Source organism: Panthera onca, chromosome D4, assembly GCF_046562875.1.
Source record: "Panthera onca isolate mPanOnc1 chromosome D4, mPanOnc1 haplotype 2, whole genome shotgun sequence".
Classification (NCBI taxonomy): Eukaryota; Metazoa; Chordata; class Mammalia; order Carnivora; family Felidae; genus Panthera; species Panthera onca.
This window is the reverse complement of record NC_138351.1, coordinates 57694874-57714429: the sequence shown is the minus strand read 5'-3', so window position 1 is coordinate 57714429 and position 19556 is coordinate 57694874. Positions and strand designations below refer to the sequence as shown.

At 37.8% G+C, this 19556-nt stretch overlaps 1 protein-coding gene across 9 annotated transcripts in view; it reads right to left on the bottom strand.

Moving 5' to 3' along the window:
• UNC13B (unc-13 homolog B) overlaps positions 1 to 19556 on the bottom strand; it is a 253576-nt gene that overhangs the window by 118866 nt on the left and 115154 nt on the right. For all 9 annotated transcript variants that reach the window (XM_081790906.1, XM_078436710.2, XM_060609385.3 and 6 more), the window contains one exon: positions 16323 to 16380. In XM_081790906.1, coding sequence (XP_081647032.1) covers positions 16323 to 16380 — 58 coding nt within the window. The remainder of the gene's footprint in view (positions 1 to 16322; positions 16381 to 19556) is intronic.

Below are 19556 nucleotides of genomic sequence, written 5' to 3'. Positions count from 1 at the left end.
CTTCAAAAGTCATTTCTGAACTCATCTCTTCTGAACAGCCTTCCTGAACAAACTAAACACCATTCTTAACCATTTGCTTCTTCTCAGCCACCTCGACACTTTCCTCTCTACTTCCAAGGTATTACTATTGAAAATAAACTGAAATTGTCCAAAATTAAAATATAAGCAGAAAGCCAAGTTGATAACCCAGAGAAGGAAGTTTGAACAGCACACCAAACAAAGAGGGTGGCCCGCTTAATAAGAGCCAAAATAGGAAGTCAGAAATAAAAGAACCAGGATGGTAGATAGGGAAAGACAGGCTAAGCAGGAAGGAGATTCTGAGTCAATCAAGGCACAAGAACTATCACCTATGGCTGTTTTCACTGTGCTCTCTGGAATATGATTTGTAAGAGGCTGGCTGTACCTAAAGGCCAAGGGAGGAAAAAGCAGTCTCATACTTTGCTAGTAGGGGTGAAAATAGCACAGCCTCTATAGAAGACAGTTTTATAAAATATTCCAAAATGTTGTATGTATTGTTAAATGCTCGATGCTATAACTCAGTAATTCCACTACTGGCTATCATCCAATACACATACATGTATAAAATTATACATGGGGTGCCTGGGAGGCTCATTCGGTTGAGCCTTGAACTTCGGCTCTATTCATGAGTTCAAGTCCCACGTTGGGCTCTCTGCTGTCAGCCCACTGTGAATCCTCTGCCCACCCCCCCCACCACCACTCTGTTCCTCCCCTGCTCATGCACTCTCTCTCTCAAAAATGAACATTAAAAAATTATACATGTAAAATATCAACTTTAGCACTGTAACAGCCAATATCAGAAGCAACTTAAATGTCCTTTAATAGCAATTCCAATCCTAGGTATATATTCACAACAAATATATTCAAACAAATACTTGTAACAATCATTCACAGCAGCTCTACTATTAACAGTCAAAAGCTAGAAACAACCTAATGTCCATCAACTGATGAATGAATAAACAAAATGTGGTATACACATACAATGCAGTACTATGCCACCTTAAAAAGTAAGGATATCCTAACAAAGAAAAAAAGGAGACAAACAAAACAAAAAAGACTCTTAAGAGAACAAATTAGTGGCTACCAGAGGAGAGGTGGGGGTTGAGGAGGATGGGTGAAATAGGTGAAGGGGACTAGGAGTACACTTATTGTGATGGAAACTGAATAATGTATAGGATTGTTGGATCACTATATTGTACACCTGAAGCTCATATAGCTAATGTTAATTACACTGGAATCAATTTTTTAAATGTTTATTTATTTATTTTAAGAGCGTGAGTGAGTTGGGGAAGGGTAAAGAGAGAATCCCAAGCAGGCTGCACACTGTCAGCACAGAGCCTGATGCAAGATTCAGTCCCACGAACTGTGAAATCAAGAGACCTGATTTCGGGAGCTGAGCCGAAATCAAGAGCTGGTCACTTAACTGATTGAACCACCCCGGTGCCCCCAAATTTTAAAAATATGGAGCACTTCAGGGGCGCCTGGGTGGCTCAGTCGGTTGAGCGCCGACTTCGGCTCAGGTCACGATCTCGCGGTCTGTGAGTTCGAGCCCCGCATCGGGCCCCTGTGCTGACAGCTCAGAGCCTGGAGCCTGTTTCAGATTCTGTGTCTCCCTCTCTCTGACCCTCCCCCATTCATGCTCTGTCTCTCTCTGTCTCAAAAATGAATAAAAACGTTAAAAAAAAAATTAAAAAAAAATATGGAGCACTTCACAAATTTATGTGTCATCCTTGTGCAGAGGTCATGATTATTGGAATCAAATTTCAAAATAAATAAAAATAAAAAACAAAAAAAGGAAGGATATCCTGATACATGCTACAACATAGATGAACTTTGAAAGTATTATGCTAACTGAAGAGGGCAGTCATAAAAGGTCACATATTGTATGATTCCATTTATATGAAATATCCAAAATAGGTAAATCCATAAAGGCAGAAAGTAGATTAGTGACTGCCAGCAACTGGGGGTTGGGGGAAGAATGGCGACTGACTGCTTAATGAATACAGTGTCTCCTTTAGGGCTGATGAAATGTTTTGGAATTATATAGAGGTGATGATTACATAACACTGTGAATATACTAAATGTCACTGAATTATACACTACAAAATGGTTAATTTTATAAATTAATTTCACCTTCATTTTTAAAATGTCCATTAATAGGAACTGGTTCCATACATGTAGTATATATTAAATATATGAAGTGAAAAAAAGCAAGGTATGTTAACACTATGCAAAGCATACTACCTTTTGTGAGCGGGGCTTTAAGTATAAATGTATAAACTCTTGTGAATGTACAAACTCTCTCTAGAGAAATCCACAATAAATGGCAATAGTGGCTGCCTTGAGGCAGAAACTGAATAGCTAAAGGACAGGGTTGAGGAAAAAAATTTGTTTTTCATAGCATACCCTGCATCTTTTGATACAAAAATGAAATTTATGCATGTGTTTCCTTTAAAACATGAAAGGGGAAGGAAGGGCTCCTAGGTTCAAGGTAACCAAGAATCAGCTATCTAGAGAACACCAACATGATTAGGATACTTTAATGCAAGAGCCAGAATAGGAGACTCAAATAAAAGTGGTAAATGGTGGGAGAAAGATGGCAAAGAAAGATCTCTGCCTTCTGGGATTTTAGAAATGAGAATGGGAAAATAGAGGAAATTGATGAGGTGGGAGATTCTTCAGGATAGAGGCCAGCTAGTCAAGCAATCCTATTTTCCTGAAGGGCATGTGTTCTAGATAAATGGAAGTAATTAGGTATGTAGCATTTGCTCTTCTGCTTCCATTGCTTATAGTAATAGGTCTTCAGTCATAAGCCACCAAAATTTTAAGTGGCACAAAGCTTTCAACCCTTTAACAAATTAGAAAGGAGACAACATAATAGGTGCCAAGACACACTAGGTTCCTGACGAAAGGGCTCTCAGAGAAGTGAATCTGCCAAACTAGTCCAGCTCTGTATATCTTCACTTTTTGAAGAAAGCAACAGAGGGACTCATTTCCTTCTGCAGGGTAGCAAGTACAACTTTGGTATCACTCTACTCTCTAGACCAATATGGTCAGCACATAATTTGCCATCTTTTTAATCCTCTCCCCATACTTTTCATTTATCCTACTATGAATAATCTTTCCTTCCAATCAACACATTTTAATTAGCCCCTTAAATATCATCTTTAAACTCATCTCTCTGGAAAGACTTCTTGAACAAACTTTATGGTATTCTTAACTATTTGCTTATTTCTCTGTCACCCGAGAACTTTCCCCTCTATTTCCAGGGTACTGCTATACACCTGAGGATCATCACAACAAGTAACATACTCAAGTCACTGCATTTGTGCATTTGTCATCTTCTGATCGGTAGGTTCTGATGTAGGTTATGAGCTAGATCTTCTGATTCCTTTTCCATCCTCCCATTAATCCTCCTGCCCTTCTTCCTTGAACCTCACAATATATTCTCTGGTCTATGTATCTACTCATTAAAAACAAGAATACTCCAAGAAAATACAGAAGCCTTTGGGGAGGAAGAAACAAAAAGATGTAATAGATAAACTTGTATGCAGAAGCTTTGAGTTTCTTTTCTGTAATGCTTGCCTGGAACTTCCAAGTTTCACAAGAAAAGTTAAGAGAGGTATTACAATTCTCATGCTGTCTGGTATCTGCTAAAAAGTCTTTATGTCTACTAAGAATAAACATGAACACTTTACCTTACAAATTACCTTACAATACAGTTGACAAGGGTTTAGTTATTGCCAATATATCAGTTACCTGATTATGAGTCTAAATCAGTCTTAATTACAGAATCATCCTAGGAAATCGACACACTCTGAAGAGAGTAGATTTTCGACCCAAAGAAAAAGAATACTCCCAACAAACACTGCAAATTACACTCTTTTTCAATAATAACCATTTTTCTTGCTTTTTCTCCAGAAAAGCCTTTCCCTAAAAATCCAGATGGGCTGAGGTCTCTCAGAGGCCAAAAACCAGGCTTCACTCTTTGGGACCTGACACATCAGACAGTGAGATATGGCTGAACAGACTAAGTCCTTACTCCTGCAATTCACCAGTCTAGTGGGGGAAAAAATCCTATCACTTAGGAAGCAAAGGTAAGTCTAAGAAAACATTTAGAGTACACTACACTAAACTCTACTAAAAGATAATGATGGGTGGTGGGCTCATGGGTATTATTTCCATTATTCCTCTCCAAAACTCAAATATGTTACAAGCATTCTTTCACATATTCAAATACTGCAAAATTAAAATTTAACTTCTATTTGGGGGCACCTGGGTGGCTCAGTGGTTAAGTGTCCCACTTCGGCTCAGGTCATGATCCCACAGTTTTTAAGTCTGAGCCCCACATCGTGCTCTGTGGTGACAGCTCAGAACCTGGAGTATGCTTCAGATATTGTGTCTCCCTCTCTCTGTCCCTCCCCTGCTCGCATTGTCTATCTCTCTCAAGATAAACATTTTTAAAAATTTAACTTATTTTATAAAAATAAAAATTAGGGGCGCCTGGGTGGCTCAGTCGGTTAAGCAACTGACTTCGGCTCAGGTCTTGATCTCAGAGTTCGTGGGTTCGAGCCCCGCGTCGGGCTCTGTGCTGACAGCTTGGAGCCTGGAGCCTATTTCGGATTCTGTCTCCCTCTCTCTGCCCCTCCCCCACTTGTGCTTTGTCTCTCTCTCTCTCTCTCGCTCTCTCAAAAATAAATAAAATGTAAGAAAAAAAATTAAAAAAAAAAAAAGAAAAAGAAAAATTAAAGGGCACGTGGTGGTTCAGTCAGTTAAGAACCAACTGTTGATTTAGGCTCAGGTTATGATCTCAGGGTTTGTGAGTTCGAGCCCTGTGTCAAGCTCTGTGCTGACAGCATAGAGCCTACTTGGGATTCTATTTCTTTTGCTCTCTGCCCCTCCTCTGCTTGTGCGCCCTCTCTCTCTCTCGCTCTGTCAAAATAAATAAACATATTAAAACAAAACAAAACAAAACAAAACAAAATTAAGATGTTGCAAGAGTAGGAGCGCCTGAGTGGCTGAGTCAGTTTAGCGTCTGACTCTTGATTTCGGCTCAGGTCATGATCTCATGGTTCCTGAGATCAAGCCCTGTGTCTGGCTCCCTGCTGACCTCATGGAAACTGCTTGGGATTCTGTCTCCCTTTCTTTCTGTGCTCCACAACTTACACACACTCTTTTTCAAAATAAACAAACATATAAAGAAAAAAAGAAAAAGAAAAAGAAAGAGAAAGAGAAAGAGAAAGAGAAAAAGAAAAAGAAAAAGAAAAAGAAAAAGAAAAGAAAAAGAGATGTTGGAAGAGTATACACCAAACTATGAAAAGTAGTTATCTTGGAGTAGACTGGAGAGGGAGTATTACAGACAACTATCACTTTCTATAGTATACGTTTCTTAATCAAAGATTTTTACAGTGAAGATGTTACATGCATGTCTAAGGTTTTGTTGTTTTTGTTTTTTTTAAAGTTTAAACTAAAAAGGGGACTAATTTAGTATGTTGGGGCAGGGGAATGACAATTCTTCGCAACACCCTGCAAAATAACCACAAAGTTTCCCTCACAACTTTTGAATTCTAACACATTATCTGGATATAAACTGCCAGAATTTCTTAACTCAGTAACAAATGTGTGAAATTCAATCTAGCAGGGTGAATGAGGACAGAGGAAACATTCCTAGTGTATTCAAGGCCAGAATTTCAGGGAAAAAGACCTTTGTCATGGGAAGCAACTCAAGAAATAATCTATTCCCTATGGCTTCAATAAATTTTTAAAACATAGTAAGAACCCAAAAGGGACACTGATGAAGGGGTAGTCAAATCTGAACTATAATCAGCTGTGAATATTTCACTGTAATATATGGTACTCTAAGACCAATTCAAAGGATGGAAAAAATAATCAAAAGGTATCTCTGATATATATACACATATGTTTGGACAAGTGTAAAACCTCTCAAATGATTAATAAGAAACTGCTAATGATGACTGCTTCTGAGGAGAGGACCCAAGTATCTGGGTATAGAAATAGAAGAAAGACCTTCTACTGTATTCTCTTTAATATTTTAAAGTTTGCGTGCCATTATGTATGTTTTCTATTTAATAAGTGAATTAATTTAAAAATAACACAAAAGGCAAAAGGCAAATAAGAAAAGGATATTTTTCTGAACAAATTATATCCTATGAGATTTTTGCCATCAAAGGGTGGTAGAGTAAAAAGAACATGGGCCTTAAGAGACAAACGGACCAAGGTTTTATCCCCAGTTCACCCACTCCCTAAGAAGTGACACAAAAGAAGATAAATGCTGGGAAGACCTGAACAAAAAAATACAAAAAATACAAAAATAAAGAAAACTCTGGTCTGCTTTCTTCACAATACCATGCAAAGTGGCCATCAAGATTTATAACAAGGAAAGCAATACACTGCACAAGTTTTAATGAGACCAAATTTTGACATTGAGGGCATTGAACAGAACCCTCAAAATTCACGTCATGTACTTAAAGCCACATTATGACAAAAAGTGACTAGGAAAGTTAAGGAGCTAGAACATCTCTTTTATGAGGTTGCACTACAATGGATGGAGCTAAAAGCCAGCTGGTACAGGGACTACATAGCCCACTTAACAGGACTTGAATTTAAATGACAGTGTAAGTATTATGGCTTTGAGGAGTGGACATATTTGTAATTAAATCCAAGGTGACAGTGTCCCTGAGGAACCTGGGATACAGGAGTTCAGTAATTTCTCAGGTCTCCCAGGACTATCTTGGGTACCTATTACCCAATTTCAGGGCAGGAAACTGTTTAAGAAGGCTATCAAAAGTCCTAGTAGATCATAGAATGTTTTGAAGGTGACTGCCATGCAACAGCAACATAGCACTGACTGCAAAAGGATATAGAGGACACGGTGTTTTCTGTCGCTTCAAAAGTTACAGTGAGGGATTCTAGATCTCTTCAAGACACTGTTGGAAAATGGATTCATCCAGTATATACTCCTACAAGGATGCTAGCCCTAGTTCAGACTGTGAAGCCACAAAGTTCTCTAAGAATTAGGTCTCCTGATAGGCAGGGGCTATCAGCATGGTGGCTATCCTCATCTGGAAATAGTAATACAGGAAAGAAAATTACTGGAGAATAGGCCACAGGATCTGATGCCAGCCAAGCTTCCTTTTTATCTAGAGCTGTGCAAAGTGGTTAGCTCTGATGGTCAGGAAGTGCCAAGTCCTCTCAAGTTGGTGTCCTCTGGTATAAAATACTGGGGGTGATGGGGCACCTGGGTGGCTTAGTCAGTTAAGCATCTGACTCTTGTTTTCAGCTCAGGTCGTGATCTCATGGTTTGTGAGATCAAGCCCCATGTCGGGCTCTGTGCTGACAGCACAGAGCCTGCTTGGGATTCTCGCTTTCCCTCTCTTTCTGCCTCTCTCCCTCTCTCTCTCAAAATTATAAAATAAACATTTAAAAATAAATAAATAAAATGCTGGAGTGGTAGTCTCATAGTCTACTCTATATGATCATACCTTGATGCAGTATGTACTTGCCAATTGGGTCCACTCCTTCTGGCACGGGGTGGGTCCAAAATGGAAGAAAGGGATTCTCAATCAGAAACAGATAAAATTTCCTGGCTACTAGAATCCACCATCTCCTGACTAGGAAAACAAGTCCTGGCCCCTATCAGGAGGCAACCATAATACCCCATAAGCTTAAAGTTAGTCTTGTTTATGGTAGGTGGAGAAATAGGATTAAGAGCAGTATTGGCAGTATCTGCTCAGAGTTTTGTGTTTGGTTGATTTTGGTCAAGGAATTATACTATCATCTGTACAGTGCACAGGAATCTAATCTTCCAGATGGGGAATAACTGGTTACATGTATAGAATGGCCCATTTCTCTGCCTCCCTCAAAAGATAGAATATTAGAAAAAAAGCCATAGCATGGCAGTAGACAATTTTAGATGGAAACCAAGAACAATAGGGGTATATAAGAGGATTATGTGAATGTAGTACAGAGTAGATATATGCATGTCAGACATGATGGCTTAACAGTAGTGGGAAACACTGAACACCTCTAGCTTCCTGTCAAAGAATCAATAATATCAGCATGAAAGATCAGCAAATATAACAAAAAGTTGAAGGGTAAGTCATTTTATACAAACATGTCTCTTTTGGATATGTTGGTAAAAAAAAAAATCCTTTTGCAGTTAGTGGTAGTCAAGTAAGATATCACCACTTGGTAGCCAACCTGCATATTAACTGACAATACTTCTCAATGTTTGGTCACTGGTATTTATGGACGTGACTCACACCCAACTCTTCTGAATCATACTTTAAGAAAAATTTTAAACAATATGTTGAGTTATGCCCTATTTTACTAATTTAAAGGACTGATTCATTCTCAGGGAATTTTGGTTTATAATATGATATGTCACTATTTATAATAAATACTGTAACAAGACCAGTGAAACACACCCTTCACAGACAATCAGAGAAATCTCTGAAACACCAATGGTGGGCTATATCTCAAAACTTCAAGCCATCTTCAAGGTCCTAGTACAAATAAAAATAATAGACCCCAAACCCTTTTTATTTCAGATATAGTAACTGATTAGGAGAGACCTTAGGGATATCACCAATAAAAGAGACATTGAAACTTTAAGAACCACTTAGCACTCTCAATCAAGAAATCACTGGTATTATTAAACTAAAATGTGTCAACCTCAACAACCAACTATTGTTCAATAGAGTCTCAAATCCAAACTGAAAAAGTAAATCTACATGACTTGCCTCCACATTGTCAGGCCTGGGACCATTTTTAATATTTATTGTTTCCGTAATTATCATACACCAAATGCATTTGGAGAAAATCCTCAAGTACAAAAAAAATAAAAACAAAAATAAAACTTTCCTATATTCCTACCACTCAGATCCACTATCAGAGCTGTATTTCCTTGGAAGTTTTTTTCCTATGTTTATGTGTAAACAATTTTTTAGATAATTGAGATCATATTATTTAATTACCTAAGAATCCTCCTTTTTAAAACTTATTCATATAAATGTCTGCTGTATCTTAAACTATTTAAAAGCATAGTACTCCATTACATGGAGATGCCACAATTATCCATTCTTCCAATATTTTTGCATTTTTTCTCCACTATAATTAAAATCTAAACATAAATGTTCCTTTGCATCAAGTTACTTTCCTTGAATATCTCCTAGAAGTAAAATTACTGAGTTAGAAAGGTTGTGCTAATTTAGACACCCTAGCAGAGTATGTGAGTAATCATCTCATCAAATCCTTGCCAGATACTAAATCACTTTTTGATTCACTTCTCAATTGCAGCCAGCAATACCATCATTGATAATATAGTGGGGGGGGGGGGGGGGCGGTGGGGATTGTAACAGCCAGACATGTATAAAAATTGAAAATAGCAGAAAGTTGTAGAACTTAGTAGTCCTTAAACTGTTTTGTGTGACAACATGGTGTGCTGCTTCATTCTTTGACAAGACGTAGGTAGAAATATCCTTACTAAAGAATGAAGTTTGAATATCACAGAAAATTTAAACACATTTGGAGAAGGAATAAACCAGTTTCTCTCTCCACACCAACTTCCTATTATGTTTAGCCCTGTGGCTAAGGTAAATATTCACATTATACCATTTGTTGCACATGAGATTTGTATCTAATATGCAGACCAAATTGCACAGCCTCAGAATATCTCAATAAATTGAACAAAAATTACTCAAATATGAAAAAGCTGCCATGTACATAAGACCTGCAAAAGTAAGCAAGAGGTTCAAGCATGCAAAAAACATGCATCTGAGGGTGTCTGCCACCAATCCTAACAACTGACTTAGTGTGAAAATAAGACACTGCAGTTAAGTAACTGCTTATGGCACAGATATGTCTTTGTATACTGGCATTCACTGAAATATCCTAGATCTTCTCTAGTTCTTGATCATTGGTACACAGAGAACTTTTTTTTTTAATTTTTTTTAATGTTTGTTTATTTTTTGAGAGAGAAAGAGTGCAAGCAGGGGAGGTACAGAGAGAGGGAGACAAAATCTGAAACAGGATCCAGGCTCTGAGCTGTCAGCACAGAGCCTGACTTGGGGCTCACACCCACGAGCCATGAGATCATGACCTGAGCTGAAGTCAGATGCTTAACAGACTAAGCCACCCAGGCACCCCCACAGAGAACACTTCTAAGACTTCTCTTAATCCTGCCCAAGTGGCTCCACTAGGACCAGAGTCTCACTTTGCTACTTCTAGAGAGCCCAGGATTCATTCACAGCATGTGCAACTTACTGGAACACGGAAATCTCCATGATGGCCCATCTGCCTAGACACAGCACCGAGCCATTTCCTTTTTTGTTTGTTTGTTTTGTTCATGTAAGCTCTATGCCCAACTTGGGGGCTTGAACTCATGACCCTGAGATCAAGAGTCACATGTTCCACCAACTGAGTCAGCCAAGCGCCCCAAGCCATTCCCTCTTTGGGGTCCTACTGTTAACCAGAACTCTAACCCAGAATGTAAGATGAAGTCCCAATATGCCTACTCTGGTGACTATCTTTCATTTTCCTTGCATCTCTCTCCTGTCACTCAAATCAAGGAAATCTTTCCTTAGTCAGAAATAGGCAGACTAGAGTGAAGCCCTCCTTCCTCCTATAATATTCATCTAAAACATTTTGCACATTCTCCAGAATATTCTCTTTCTTGCTTTTAGGAAACTAAAGCCAAGAAGACCATTTATTCTGCTCTTTGCCTTCCATATCTGTCCCTGAAGTAATGGGCACAAGACAGCCTAGTTGCTTGAACTGGCAATAATAGATGGGATAAAAAACATAGGTATATAATAATTACCTTCTAATATATCACATATTACAGTTACCAAAGGAGACTAAAACATCCTAAGATAAAAGTGAGAGCAGAATGTTATTACTGGATATTAAATTCACCATCAGAAAGGTTTGCTCCCAAAGAAAACACTGGGAAGTATATAGTTTACCCCAATAGTTCTAAATAATTCTATCACTTTTAAGAGTAGATACAAATAATTGGGACCAGAGAAACCTTCAAATCAAAGTGAAGACTAAAGGCTCCTTTAGAGGAGCAGTCATTTCTGAAAATATTCTGAAGACATCTCAAAAGTAACTGCAGATAACTGACCCTGAAAGAAAGGGTAGTGCAGGACCATCCATGTGAAGGCATCTCAGGACTAGGAAGTTATAGGGTCATATGATACAACAGCTAAAAGAAACCTAGAGACCATTTAGACCAACTCTCCCCTTCTATACATCAAGAAACTGAAGTAGACAGTAAAAAGACTTCTAAAGTCACTCAGAGAAATAGAAGCAAACCCAGATCTAGAACAATGACTCAATTATTCCATTACTCTTAATAAATCTTACCTATTAAAAGTAGTACATTGTTGGAGGCACCTGGCTAGCTCAGTCAGAGTATGTGTCTCCTGATCTCAGGGTCATGAGTTCAAACCCCACATTGGGTGCAGTGATTACTTAAAAAAAAAAAAAAAAAAAAAAAAAATGGTGGTACATCGTTAAATATACTTAGAAAATGTAAGGTGCAAAACGGGATTAAAAAGTCATAATCCCAGGGTGCTTGTGTGGCTCAGTCAGTTAAGCATCCGACTTCAGCTCAGGTCATGACCTCACGGTTCACGAGTTCGAGCCCCAAATCGGGCTCTGTGCTGACAGCTCAGAGCCTACAGCCCGCTTCAGATTCTGTGTCTCCCTCTCTCTCTGCCCCACCCTCCCTCCCTCCCTCTCTCTTTCTCAAAAATAAACATTAAAAAAAATTTTTTAAAGTCATAATCCCATAGATGAATAAAGAAGATGTGGTACACAGACATAATGGGATATTACTCAGTCATAAAAAAGAATGAAATCTTGCCATTTGCATTAACATGGATGGATCTAGAGGATATAATGCTGAGTGAAATAAGTCAGTCAGAGAAAGACAAATACCATATGATTTTACTCATATATGGAATTTAAAAAACAAAATGAACCAAGAAAAAGAGACAAACAAAAAACAGATTCTTAAATGCAGAGGACAAACTGGTGGTTACCAGAGGGGTGGAGGTAGGGAAAGAGGTGAAACAAGTAAAGGACATTAAGAATACACTTATCATGAGCACTGAGTAATATAAAGGATTGCTGAATCACTATACTGTATACCTGAAACTAACATAATACTGTGTGTTAATTATACTAAATTAAAAGAAGAAGAAAAAAATAGTACCATATAAGTGTTATAGTTAAGTTTTTGAATCCTTCAAAATAATCCTTCAAAATAATCCCTGCTGGGATTTCATTTGGAACTACACATTGATTTCTTTTACATTAAAACTAGAAGAATTTAAAAAAAAAGTCAATTCCCCATATCAGAAACAAATTTGATTAATATTCTGGTGCTTCTATTTCCAGATATTTTCACTCTAATTGTATAAATACATTTATATACATGTATTAATCTGCTTGGCTGCCATAACAAAATGTCATAAACTAGGTGCTTAAACAGTAGAAACTTATTTTCTCACAGTTTCTGGAGGCTGAAAAGTCAAAGATCAAGGTTCTGGAGGGTTTGATTTCTAGTGAGACCTCTCCTACCTTGCAAATGGCCACCTTCTTTCTGTGTCCTCACATAGCAGAGAGAGCTCTGGTGTCTCTTCCTCTTTTTTAAAGGGCACCAGCCCTATTAGATTAAGGCCCCCCAATGACTTCATTTAACATCTTCTCACATGTTCTGTCTCCAAATACAATCACACTGAGGGAACACAATTCAGCCCACAGCATTCCACCTCTGACCCCCCCAAATTCATGTCTCTATTGCATGCAAAATACATTTTTTCCATCCCATCAGCCCCACAAATCTTAACTCCAACTCTAAAGTCTAAAGTCCAAAGTCCAAAGTATCACGTAAATATCAACTAAGTAGATACGAATGAGACTCCACGTATGATTCATCCTGAGGCAAAACTCCTCTCCAGCTATGAACCTGTGAAACCAAACAAGTTATGTGTTCCCAAAATACAATGGTGGGCATGCATAAGAGAGAGATTCCCATTCTACAAGAAAGAAAAAGAAAAGATGGAAAAGGTAATGGATCCCAAGTAAATCCAAAACCTAGCAAGGCAAATTATATTAGATCTTAAGGCTGTAGAATATTTCTCTTTGTTTTGACATCCCACTGGGGTGCCAGCACCTCCACAGCTCTAAAGGATAGCCCTGCCCCATGGCTTTCTGCATTGCTCTATCCCTCTGAAACAGAAGGAAACAGCATTAATTGCCCTTTGGGCCTGTGCTGAGAGTGGCAGCCCTGATAATCTCTGAATCAATCACCTTCCAGGTCATTCTTCCCTTTCCTCAAGAAAAAGCACATGTTCACAGCCAAACAACACCATGGTCTGATCCTGCAGAATCCAAGAAGTCTAACAGTCTTCACTGCCTCCCTCTTTCTTTGTCCCAGTTAGTTGAAACTGGCAGTGTCTCTGCTGATATCCCATTTCTACTTCTAGATTCTGCTGAGTTTGCTGGTTAATCCATAGACCAAACCCATGATCTCTTTATTGTTCTCTTCAAAACAAACTTTCTCATTTTTTACAATACAAATTGGCTAAGGAACTAAATTATGGTTCCTTTTTACTTAACAATTCCTTCTTCAATTCAACTCTCTCCTCTCTCATTTTACTATAGGCAGTAAGCAAGACCCAAGCCACATCTTCAATACTTTGCTTAGAAATCCCCTTACAAATTTTTATCTTTCACAAACACAACAATTTAGCCAAGTTTATTGCCAGTTTGTAACCAGGATTGCCTTTCTTCCAGTTTCCAATAAACTGTTCCTTACTTCCATCTGAGACTACTCCAGAATGGCCTTCTATATCCTTATTTCTGCCAACAGTCCCTTCACAGCAATCTTGCCTTTTTCTAGTAAGCGCTGGAAAATTCTTCCAGGTTTTACCATCACCCAGTTCCAAAGCCACTTCTTCATTTTTAGGTATTTGTTTACAGCAGCACCCCACCTCTAGGAACCAATATCTCTATTAACCTGCTCAGGCTGCCATAACAAAATACCATAGAATGGGTAGACTTAACAGAAATTTGTATTCCAGTTTTGGAGGTTGGGAAGTCCAAGATCAAGGTGCCAAGTGATTTGATTCCTAGTGAAGGTTCTCTTCCCAGCTAGCAGATAGCCAGCTTCTTATGTCCTCACACAGAGAGCTCTGTTGCCCTTTTCTCTTATAAGGGTACAGACTCTATCAGATTAGGGCCTCATTCTTATGATCTCATTAACCTTTATCACCTCCTCAGAGGCCCAATCTCCAAAGAGAGTCATACAGGAGCTAGGGCTTCAATGTATGAATTTTGGTAATGTGCAATTCAATCCATAGCAAGAAGCCTTAAATTACACATACACACAAAGTTTTATATACTTTTTTTTTTAGATTTTATTTTCAAGTCACTTCTACACCCAACATGGGGCTTGAACTCACAACTCTGAGATCAAGAGTCACATGTTGTTCCATCTGAGCCATCCAGACACCCCAATTTTATATACTTTTTAACTTAAACTTTCATTAAAATGTCCTTTTTATTATTCAAAGCGTAATTTTAAATAAATGCATAATATTCAATCTTATGATCATTTACTGTTTAACTATAGTCATTTTCAAGTTTTGTTATTTAAATAATTTCATAATCAATATTTTTGTACACAAACCTTTGTCTACTTCTCAATTACGTAGGATAAACTTCAAAAATTCAACTGGTGAATCAAATGATTTTCTAATTGGAAAAAAAATACCAGTAATATAAACAACCAAAAAGGCAAACATTATTTTTTATGATTATTAATGGATATTAAAGAATCAGGACAACCGGTGAATCAAATGATTTTCTAATTGGAAAAAAAATACCAGTAATATAAACAACCAAAAAGGCAAAAATTATTTTTTATGATTATTAATGGATATTAAAGAATCAGGACAACCAAATAAAATGTGTGATTCTTGACTGGATCATACAGTGTGTGTGGGGGGGCAGGGAACAGCTATAAAAATATTTGGGGGACAACAGGGGAATTCTTAATTTGCACTATATATTAGATAATATTATTGTGTGAGTGTTAAATTTCTTGATTCTAATCATGGTATTCTGGTTATATAGACTGTCCTAGCTCTAAGAAGATACAATGCTGATGTGTCATGAAGTCTGAAGATTATATCCAAATGATTCAGAAAATATGTGTATTTTTGGGTATGTAATTCCTAATCTGAAATGGGACAACAGTAAAAACCTATGTCTTAGGGTTATTGTGAAGATTAAATAAGTTAGTACATTTTAGCTCTTATAGCAGCATCTGGCATACTCTAAGACCTCAAAATATGTTACTTAGTATGGTTTTTCTTATTAGAAATATTACTATAACCACTGCTTTCAACCAGGAGTTGTTAAGAGTTTGGCATCTGGTTCAGAAAAAAACTACAGTAACACAAAAGAAGCACAACACACACACACACACACACACACCCCCCAGAGGTTGAAAACTGAAAGAGAATAGACTCCAAGTCAGTCCTTTAGTGTTTCCTCAAGCTATTTTGAGAGAAACTGAAAAGGTAGCCAATGCAGGTCTCATTTCAAGAATGAATCTTTGTAGTCTGGGCAAATTAATCTCAAGAGAAATGACAAGTTCTCTCATTCAATTGTTTATCAAACTTTATTGAGGTTTACTATACTATGTATCAGGTATGGAGAAAGAGGCTAGAAATATAAAATAGAATAATGTCTATGCCTTTAAAAACCGTGTTGTCAAAAAAAAAAAAAAACTGTGTTGTCAAAGAAATAAACATAAATTACAGTATATAATGGGTTATATGATGGATGTGTGCACAGAGTACTCCGAAAGGAGAGGTGAGACACCTAAGCAAGACATGGGGGAAGGAGGAAATGGCAAGAAGAATTCCCAGGGGTGATGACATTTAAACTGAGCTTTAAAGAACAGTAACAGATAAAGGAGACAAAATGGGAAAAATCATTCCTCCAGGGGTAAAAGCTTGCAAATGGAGATAAAATATGAGCACCACTGCCCTGCCTATAGCCACACATAATCAAAAGGACTCTTCCTAAAGCCAATGGTCAGATAACCATTGAAGATATAGGCCTGAATATGGGTGCTTCCAGAATATCTTCTGTTTACACACATCACTTCTCCACCCTCCCCAATTAAAAAAAAAAAAAAAAATCCATGTTTGGAGAACTGACAGCTGTGATTAAGGAGATTCAGAGACAAGTTTCTCACTTACAACACTGGGCGGCAGCAGTGGGTAATGGCTTCCTCTGGCTTTCTTCTTGAATATAATACTAGAAGCAGAAAGGAGAAAGAAAAAAAACAGGTAAGAGGCCCAAGTAAAGCAGGAAAAAAAAATCAAAACAAACAAATGAACAAAAACAATCACAGCTACTTCTAAAAAAGTTTAGCATTTGACTAAAGTCAAATTTTTATTGAACAGAAACAGATCATCCTGATTTCCCCGTGTGATCCTGACATATAGGCCAGACTATGAAATATGCGACTGGTCCAATGTAACAGGCTAAAGCAGGATAGCAGAAGGCTGCTCTGACCTCGGGCACCTGGGTATGCACATGCTCTGCCAAGCAGCTGTAGAAGGCTTAGTTTAGAAGCCTTAGAGGGCTTATGGCTAATGTACAGATTTCCCCATTTGGGTGAGAGAACTGAAAACCTCTCTGAAACTGAGTTTTCTCATCTTTAAAAATGTGTTTTTTCCCTCACAAGGTCATGTGGAAAGTGGAATTACATATTTCAGCCTGTAAAGCAACACCTAATTCCTACTAGAGTCCCCTTCCCACTTACATTCTAGCTTCCCCAAGCCAACACCACCATCACAATCAGAAAAAACAGAGTACTGAAGTCATTAAAAAAAAAAAAAAAAAAAAAAAAAAAGGTTCTATAAAAGGGAGAACTAAATGCAAGTCTTGAGGATGGGCAGGGTTTGTAAAGGCAAAACAAGGAGAGAAAGGCATAAACAAGTTAACACAGGTATATAGTCTGAAAAACAGAATAGTTTGCTTCAGAGCCTACTGGAGGATTCGACTCAAAAGATATAATTTGGTCCAACAATTTGCAAATAGAACATCTGAAGTTCTCATCCTGACTCTGCTACTAATTACTATGCTCTGACGTACTGGGCAAGACAGAGCTCTCTAACATTGCCAACATATGAGTCATTCATTCAACAGGTATTTCTTGAGTAACCCTCATGTACAAAGGTCTTGATAAAGTTTGTGTAATATGGTAAGGAGTTTGGACTTTAATGTGTTGGGAAGCCATTTATAATTTTAAACACAAGAGGGATAGGACTCGATTACACTCTAAAAATCCTTCTGGCTGCTGTGTGAGGTGAACCATAGGGAACAAGAGGCAAAGACTAATTTTGTCTGCAATAATCCAGAAAAAAGTTTACAGCAACTTACATAGAAGTATTAGTGGTAAAGGGCATTTCAAGTAGTTGGATCCAAAATACAAAACACTTTTTGTACATAAATATACTATTATATGAAAGTATTTTATAAGCAATAAACTATGATACAAATATCAGAGGGAGACACTGCCATTATTGCCCCAATAGGGAATAATCAGAAGTCAAGCACAACTTAAACAATTTAATAGTAATAGTAAAACTGCCAATCATAAAAATGCTCACAAATTCTTGAAGGTTAAGCAACCCACCACTCCAAAGTAACAAGGGGACTTGCTTATAAATAAGAACCACTACAAATGATGATGATTTGGTAGGCAGTACATAGATCTAACAGTAAGAAAATTCTGTAATTTTAATTTTTCATTTTTTTTAAAAAGGCTCCATGCCCAACATGGGGCTTGAATTCATAACCCTGGGATTAAGAGTCTCATAATCTACCAACTGAATTCTAATCAAATTCGAAAGCTTTAAATATTAAACTAGAAGAACTGAGATCTAAGAGGGGAGAGTAGATATTTTCAAAAGACCTATTTCAGGAATCTCCTCCAAGCCCAAAGCAGAAAGACAAAGACCAACTAAAGCTTAATTAATTAATAATATTAAGGGGGCACCTAAATGGCTCATTTGGTTAAGCATTGGACTTTTGATTTTGGTGCAGGTCATGATCTTACAGTTTGTGAGATCAAGTCCTGCATCAGACTCTGGACTGACAGCACAGAGCCTGCCTGGGATTCTCTCTCTCCCTCTCTGCCCCTCCCCCACTCACAAGCACATACTCTCTCAAAATAAATAAACTTTCAAATAATAATAATATGGGGCACCTCAGTGGCTCAGTCCGTTAAGTGCCCGACTTCAGCTCACGTCATGATCTCACAGTTCCTTATCTTGAGCCCCACGTTGGGCTCAAGACCAGACAGCTCAGAGCCTGGAGCCTGCTTCAGATTCTGCGTCTCCCCCTGTCTCTGCCCCTTCCCTGATCACTCTCACTCGCTCTCTCAAAAATAAACAAACATTAAAAAAAATTTTTTTTAAATAATAACATTAAGAGACTGGGCCCCTGGGTAGCTCAGTCAATTGAGTGCCTGAGTTTTGGTCTTAGCTCAGGTCTTGATCTCAGAGCAGTGAGTTTAGGCCCCATGATGGGCTCTAGGCTGGGCGTGAAGTCTACTTAATAATAATATTAAGAGAACTAAGGAAAAATCTATCATACCTATGTACAAAAACAAAACAAAAACCAGAGGGGCACCTGGCTGGCTCAGTCAGTAGAGCATGCAACTCTTCATCTGGGGGCCATGAGTTTGAGCCCCATGTTGGGGGCAGAATTTACAAAAAAATACAGTTCTAGAAAATTATATCCAATCTCGTCATGAATATACATGGAAAAATTCTAAAGAGATTACTAAGCCAAATCCATCACATATTATTTATCCATAATATGTAACTGTTGTAAATTTATATGTAAATATGTATGTACATATGTGCGTATGCATGTATGTTGGTATATAAATGGCCATACATTATGACCAGGTAGGCTTTAAATGCAAGGACGGTTCAATATCTGAAAACCTATTAATTCACTACAATAATTCACCATGATAAACAGATTAAAGAAAAATTCGTGGTCTAATGGATGCAGAAAAGACTTATATTTTCATGACAAAAATTCGTAGACAATAAAAACAGAATTATCTCAATCTGATAAAGTACCTATCAAACTTTAGGGCAAACATCATACTTCAGGACTTAAGAAGTATTCCCCTTATGGTCAGGAAAAAGACAAGGCTCCCCACTTTCACTACAACTATTAAAAATTATACTGAGAGCACCTGGGTGGATCAATCGGTTAACCATCCAACTCTTGACTTGAGCTCAGGTCATGATCTCACAGTTCATGAGATTGAGACCTATATTAGGTTCTACCAGGACAGCGCGGAAACTGCTTGGGATTCTCTCCCCACCCCCCCCCGCCCCTCCCCACTTACACACATGCTCTCTCTCAATATAAATAAACTTAAAAAAAAAATACTACACTGGATG